The 7,546-nt window shown below is 38.9% G+C and overlaps 1 protein-coding gene and 1 long non-coding RNA gene across 9 annotated transcripts in view; one reads left to right on the forward strand and one right to left on the reverse strand.

The window, feature by feature from the left end:
- The window catches only part of LOC111322708 (fibroblast growth factor receptor 2), a 29,868-nt gene that overhangs the window by 7,124 nt on the left and 15,198 nt on the right, over window positions 1-7,546 (reverse strand). For 2 of the 7 annotated variants that reach the window (XM_088728765.1, XM_088728735.1), the window contains exons 15-18: window positions 4,793-7,369; window positions 2,561-2,649; window positions 1,753-2,133; window positions 110-135 (exon numbers count right to left, since the gene is read on the reverse strand). In XM_088728765.1, coding sequence (XP_088584891.1) covers window positions 7,016-7,369 — 354 coding nt within the window. In that variant the 3' untranslated portion in view covers window positions 110-135; window positions 1,753-2,133; window positions 2,561-2,649; window positions 4,793-7,015. Of the gene's footprint in view, window positions 1-109; window positions 136-664; window positions 749-1,752; window positions 2,134-2,560; window positions 2,650-3,290; window positions 3,729-4,792; window positions 7,370-7,546 lie in introns of all 7 variants that reach the window. The other 5 variants (XM_088728741.1, XM_088728761.1, XM_088728758.1 and 2 more) reach the window with 5 other exon arrangements.
- On the forward strand, window positions 1,359-2,722 carry LOC148741966 (uncharacterized). Of its 2 annotated transcripts, none has more exons than XR_015990221.1 (3): window positions 1,359-1,562; window positions 1,683-1,999; window positions 2,608-2,722. It is a non-coding gene; the product is annotated as an uncharacterized LOC148741966 (long non-coding RNA). The 2 variants fall into 2 exon arrangements; XR_015990220.1 differs by having other exon boundaries at window positions 1,832-1,999.

Here is a 7,546-nt window from a genome sequence, read left to right on the forward strand (position 1 = left end):
AAAGTTGAAACCTTTTATCGGCATATGCAATCGTAAAATTGATTGTCCTCGCATTGGAATCAAATTAGAATTAAAACCCCTTCTCACTGATTACATGGATTTGACTTACTTCTTAGCACTCTCATTCTTGCGAGACTGAAAAAAAAAAAAAAAAAAAACTGGTTGGTTCGTCGACGACTTCTGATCTTTCACTGATAAACAGGTTTCATCGAATTTATACTTGGAATGTTCCCTTCCATAAGGATTATATCCATCAGTAGTTTCAAGAATGATTTGACAGGAATATTGAAAAACAATCAGTCCGTAACTGGGGTGGGCTTAGGCCCCTTGTTGGCTTGCTTGAAAAATCGTTTTGGTTACTCTCGCCCGATCAAAAACCTATATTTTCCCAGTTGTTTTTTTTTTCCTCCTGACTACTCTGCAGTAACTGCACTGTCCTATCATTGGCCATCAAGATCCACACAATTTATCTTAGACTACTCGATAACAGGAATGGTTTGTACTTACAGGTGTAATTCGATGTCCGAGCCATATTGTGTGTTGAGTTATGTTAGTTACAGTTTACATTATACGTTGCAGCGTATTTCCGTCCGACGGAAAATGATAAGATTGTTGAACTTCACCTAGATACTTTAAAATTGAAAGAACAATGGCCCATACAAACCTTATCCCATCACGATATGAAGATATAGGGTGGCGCAAAGGATTTTCATCCAGCAAAGTCGCCCTGTTACACAAACAGCTTCGGCTGAGAGTATGAGTGAACCCCAATAAGTGTCACTGAGAGAGTCAGAGCTAATGAACTCGATGGCGCTCTCTTTGCGCCATCAATAGCATAATTATTTTCCTCCAGTATAGCGGATTACTAAATTATTCAAAAGGCTTATGATCTGGTAATTGTTTTTCAGATGTGGAACAAAATGGTTTTAACCTATAGATATGTTTAGGGGTGCATAGCAATCCTTAAGGGCCAACAGAATGGCGTGTGTGTTCAATATAACGCGGTTCATCGTGTCGTAGCCATTTTCCATTTAATGAACGAAAGATCACCGTTGTAAGCAGCGGTTTACGTTGGAATGCGTTCTTTCTATCGTGGTTCCTGTACATGTTAATTCTCAAGGCTAATCGTGTCCGTTATGGCGCCAAAAAACCTCGACCGATAATCAGTGGAGGGTCTTAAATTCACCTAAATCCGACAACAAAGAATGTTAGATGTCGACCCAAGGGCAAAATGATGAGTCAAAGCAGAATTTCTTTGTGACACATACCAAATATATTGATTCTTTCCTTTGTTTTTTATGGAATAAAATATCTCTGTTCTAACTTTTGACACCCATGTTGTTTCATTCGCTAATACTCGCTGACACACCTAAGCTATCGACGAGGTTAATTCTATATGCATAGCAATTTTGCATTCGTGTTTCGCGGAGTAGGTGCTACAAGCAATTCCTTCCCCAAATTTGATCAATTGCCCTTCTTTGCACAAGTGAGATACGTTCGAGGTTCTCCATTTCTGAGTGCAGCTGGCCGAACTAACAAACTTGTTTCAGGCTTGATACAAGGTAATTATGGATTATGTGTCGATCCCCGAATCGACTGAAGACAACAAAAATTCTCTCAATTAAGTCGCGACTTCGGAAAGATAGTTGCGAAGTAGCTTTCATCAAACTTTTCTCATTTAGCGCATAGATCATCTACTCCCACAGAGTGGCTGTTTTTTGGTTTAACCTCTAATGGAATTAATCAACCCACCTTGATCTGTTTTCCTGGGAAAGACAAAGCGACTCAAATAAAAATATATTTTCAGCCGGCTTTGAAATCTTTTACACAGTTCGACTCCTCTGTTCCTTCGTCGCGTTTAACCCAACAGTGCTGACACAATGCCTGATCGATTCAGTGGTTGCCTAATCCTGACATTAACATCAGGAGGCCTTTGTTTCAGTGCGCAAGGACCTTCGTTACAAAGAGCTCCACTCGACCGGAAGTTCTTCAAACAAAGGTAAGTCGTAACCGAGAGGCGGTGGATTTTTGCAGCATATCAATCACGCAATTATCTGCTAGCGAAGTTCAGCAGAGATGTAGCTTCACCACAGCCTTAAAAACACCAAAAAGAAAGACTTTTCTCGTGCGTATCTGGTGACGAAAAACATTACCTTAGAAAAAACTAACCTCCGTGTGCCTTAAGTAAATGAACTATCATTAAACTGTTAACAGGTAAACAACTAAGCTTTCAGAAGTTTTGAAAGTAATCAAGTTTGGTTTCAAAAATACTTTCTTTTCGATGCAAATAGAACAAAAGGTTCTCTCTGAAAATGCGTTTTAAATGCATAGTAGACTTCATGGTATTGAATACAACTCAAAGTTTATCACATTAAAATCTCTATGGGAAAATTTCGTAACTCAAATTAAAAAATTCGGGTATTGTCTTCACCGGACTTTCAAGTGAATGAATTCAAAGCATTTCCTGTGACATGACGAGTATTAGAGCAAATTATATTTGTAATCATAGAACCAGAAAACCATTTGGGTTTTTTTCAAAAGCCAAGCATTGCATCTTTACCTTCAACGTAGTTCAGATATGAACTGTTCTCGTTCTTTGAATTCCAGTCCCCTGGATCACCAAGTTTACAACAGAACTGTGGACCAGACCTTCCAAATAAAGGACCTCGCGTTTATTAACGTCGTGAAAACAAAATAAACTGCCAAGTTTCCTGTTTTTCTAGCTGTCTTTGTTGCAATTTCCTGTTTATCTAACTGGTAGGAGCTATACTCGTCAGACTACATGACTAAAATAGATCGATCAAAGTGATTCGGAAATGGACTCTGAACCGTTCAAGTCTGTTAGACGTACAGCATAAATCTTAAACTCACTTTGAAATTTAAAAAATCAAATCGTTTTATTACTTCAGATTATTTGCGTCGAGAGTCTAGCTGCAAAAGAATATGCCACACTCAAAGCTGCTACGTAAGACTAGATGTAAAAAATCACGTGATCGTAATAGAACAGTTTTGTTCGCCATGAGAGGACGTTGCCGGTTGCATTGGGACACCAAACAGTCGAAGGATAACCATTTTGGACTCATAACATAGAAAACCGTAAAATCGCAATCAACCCCCTAGGTATTTTCTCATTCCAAGTACTCTTAATTAAGTTGAGGGGCAGAGGAGGGGAACTTTGTACCCTTAATCTATGCCCTTGTGCTTATTTTTGGAAAACAAATTCTTTATTAACGTTACGCTTTGTAAAATTTCACAATTTGCAAGCTTAGAACCCCCATTGCCATACTTACCACTGATCACAAATTGAATGCGCATGCATTTCTAATTCATTTCCAGCATCTCGTGTTCCCCTTTAACCTTCAAAACATTTCAACCTAAGACTGAGAATCTAAATTACTCTCTCCCTTGAATAAATCGTGCATATTCTTCAGACTGTTCTCTATGCATTTCTTAGTGACGGTTCTGACACGGAGACTTAGTTTAACAATAGCTTAACAATAGTTCAAAAATAGCTTCTGTAGTTGGTGATCATTTTACCACCTCCTGGTTAGCTCAATGGATAGAGCGCTGGACTGTTGTGCGGGAGGTCGAGGGTTCGAGCCCCGGCCGGACCAACACTCAGGGTCTTAAAATAACTGAGAAGAATATGCTTCCTTTCTGTAACATCGAGAAATGGTTAGATATTCTAGTCCCCTCGGATAGGGACGAATAAATGGAGGTCCCGTCTCCTGCAGGGTTAGAGATAGGAGACGTTAATTTCCCACGCACGAGTATACTGTGTGATGGATGTCCTCCCCTGGGGTGGGATGGGTGGGTGCTTACAGGGCCGTTCTGAAAACCACTTCTGTGATCTGAGAACACACCCTGTCTAAAGATTATTATCTATCTATTATTATCTATCTATCTATCTATCTATTTCCGCTAATCTCATAACCTCAATGTTTGATTTAGCAGTGATTCTGTGAGGAGAAATTAGATGCAAGTAACCCCTAGGGGCTAAAGGGTTAGTTACCAACCGACGTTTGCTCTGCATCCCGGCTTTTATTTACGTGTAATGACAAATAACTACACTCTATTAAACAGCATGCTACAAAATAAGGCTGATTTAATTTCTTTATCTCAGACGTGAAAATATTCAAAAGAAAAAAAGCTTCGGAGGAGATCCAGCTATAGCTAAGAGTTGGACGAGGGGAAAATTGTACTGTCTTAGCCAACTAAGCTCTAAGGGAATGGGACAAAAATTAACCTAAAGTGATAGGAGAAAATTTCACTCCGTTTTTTTGAACGCCGGACTGGTCTAAACGCCTGGTTCAATGAATCAAGTTTGAAAGGAACGCTGGGAGTGTTTCATCTTACTGTGTTGGGGGCATGCGCTTTTACCGGTTGCAGCCATCTGTGGCAGATAAGTGGCTCAAGAGATGTTGGCTGGTTTCCCGCGATGAACTGAGTTTAGGAGATCATTGTAAATGTGTTAAATACGTTGGAAATTCATTCGGTTCCAAAGAGACTGTTTCTTTTGATCGTCAAAATACCCTGAGTACGAGTGAACATCACCTGACCAATCACACCGCGCCGATGCCTCATTTCTCTTAGCTTTTAACAATTGTTGTTCAATGCCTTATAATAACGATTTTTAATTATTTTTTTAACATAACAAAGATCAGTTTATTTTGATCTCAGAACGTAACAGCTTGGCAAAAAAACTTTCGTTATACTGATACGAGGGTGAAATTACTCGGAGAAACACAAAATACTTTTCAAACAACTTAAATCATCAAACTAATAGACTTACCTTTCGTTACGAAAAAGAGTAAACTGTACTTTACCAGAATCAAAGCATAGCGGTTTTCTTGGCTTCGGACCAACTTTTGCACATCCTCTCGAGTTCGCCGGTGTCATTCTTGTTAGAAACCGGTATTCGAGCACAAGTGTTACAGGCAACTCAAAGTTTTTCTTTTGTGTCACGAAATTCAGGATAATGCGATAAGGGCGGTCTTTTTTCCCACATAAAACTCAGATGGAGAATTTCGTGTAAATGATAATGAACTGCAAGTCGCGGGTTCAGTTTATTTTGAAACGGCGACTAAAGTACAAGTTTTATCCACGTGTATGGATGGCGTGGTGTGACGTCAGTCTAATTGGATCAGTACAGAGGGTGAGGATTGATTAGCGAAAGGAAAATTTCTGCAGATCTTAAGGGTACTTTTACTCAATAATGTTGTACTTGCAATCAACAATTTCAGTATATTCTGACTACTGCTTGATACAACGTTGCCGGGCACGTGATAGTTTAGGTAAACTTTGAACTCAGTTTAGGTGTACCTGAGCCCCTCGGGTGTTGATCTGAAGACTGAAGTTACAAAGTAACTGACAGGGATAGGAAAGATCAATGTTTCCCTTGAGATGGTGGTTGTTTCTTCAGTCAAACAGCAACGTAGCGCCGCAAATATATATCAGCCATTTCACGCCAGTCGTGTTGAGAGGGATAATGCAATCCAACCGTTCAGCGTGTGAAAATTTAGTTATCACTTTACGAATTGGGTTTTTCCTTGGAAAAAGACTTGCGCCACGGATTTTTGGTTACAGTTTTATAAGCGATTAAGTGACCGATAGGTGCTGATCAGACCCCCTGAATTGCCTTGCAGAAAGGTGTGGTCATATTTATCGCAAACAAAGAGCGCTATCTACAAGTACCAGTTTGAGCGTTAGAATGAATCATGTCGGCATGTCCACATTCATAACCAATTGGATATCTTTGCCCACGAACGCGTCTCTTTACCGAAAACGCTCCAGCTCGAGCTGAAGAATATCCAATAATATCCCTCAGTTTCCACATGTCCCCTAATGAAGTCTTCGTTTATATGATGATTCAAGATAACGGAGTGTCTTGTTCTAGTAAAGTTACAGAAGAAGAGAGTTGCTTTTATCATAACTTGTCCTACTAGAAAAAATGAAAAGATCAACATCCCGTATAGTAAAATTTTTGGACTACAAGCTGTTTTTAAACGACTTCTACTCGCGCTACAAAAAATATTTGAAGGATACTGAGACAAACAGCTTTACTTTGGAAGAAAAACGTCCAAGTTTATTTATCCTTAGACGTTTGCTGTCCCTCGAGACTCGAAAAGTTTCTCGAACTTTGCCCTTGGAAAACTGTTCGCTTCACGGACAAATATTCAATCATATTTTCGCGTCAAATGGAGGCTTTTATTTATGTCATCTAACATTTACTCAAGTCTAATGAATGATATAAACAGTGACAATCAAAACCTTGAAATCACAAAATTTTCCTTTTAATGATAGAACTTTTTATTCATAATTCGCTATATGTAATCTATCTCTGACTTCCTTTAATTTTGGGTTGTATCCAGATGTGAGACAGAAAATTAACACACAAGTTTAATGTTTGTTAAAAAGGCACAAAAAAAAAAACCTGGGTGTCATGTATCCTGCTTTACTTAAACCTTTCACTCCCGAGATCTCCTTAGCAATTCTCCTTACTGTCTGCCATATAATTCTTATGATGTTACTTTGGAGAATTTGGTATTGGATCAACTTACAATCCCCTAATTCACATTTTATTATTTCTCATTACTTGTCTGTTTGATATTGTACTGATACTGTAAGGAGAAATTCTGTTTTGGTCACTTGTGGGAGTTCAAGGGTTAACCTTGCCTTTCATACTTCCGCACGATTATAAAGTTAACCAACATAGCTTAAAAAAACCTCTGTTGAGTCGGCTTTCCAAAGTTAACAGAAAACCCATTTGATAATTTGTGTTTGTTTCGTTTAGGAATTTCAATTCATTGAATTCTAATTATACTTTCATGTTGTGTATACTGCCATTCGAGTACATCTCTGTGGCTATCCATTGACTCTCTTCCATACCACCCATGAGCCATCGATCAAGATCACGTGACTAAATAACCGTACTGCGTGCGTGACTCAAACTCATGCGTGAACTTTGTCTTCACCATAAGCTGATGCAACGTGCGTTGCGTATAAATACTCTTGATTACACATCACTTTGTATTGGTACGCTAGACGCAACAACGCGAGTTTGTTTTTTGTCCTCGCCGGTATTACCGGCTCGTTCCTGTACCGAGTATTTTTTGTCCAGTTGTTCGACGCTATTTATTTTCTTAGTGTCCATGCTTTCTGAATCTCTTCTTAGAGCTGTGGGTGTATGTTGTCTGCATTCCCATACATCCTTTGGATTGTCAACGAATACATTATCAGTGTCTCTGTCATCATTATCCGTGTAATGATCAGTTCCTAACGAATTTCGTGGAGTTGAAGTTGGTTCTGATGACGTCGGTGTTTGTGGTTCCAAAGGACTCATTAATGCTGCATCTAAATCAAGATATTCCTGGAAAGTAATTAAAATACTGGGTTGATTTCAGTTAAACAATCAACCAATTCCTCTTACACTAGGGATTTTCTCTCGACTTAGAAAAAGGAAACTAGAGGCAGACGACGTAAGTATTATCAAATTATAGAAAGGAACAGAAGAATTAAAAAGGGAATGAAAATGGAACGTTGAGAG

Source organism: Stylophora pistillata, chromosome 1 (genome assembly GCF_964205215.1).
Source record: "Stylophora pistillata chromosome 1, jaStyPist1.2, whole genome shotgun sequence".
NCBI classification, from domain to species: domain Eukaryota; kingdom Metazoa; phylum Cnidaria; class Anthozoa; order Scleractinia; family Pocilloporidae; genus Stylophora; species Stylophora pistillata.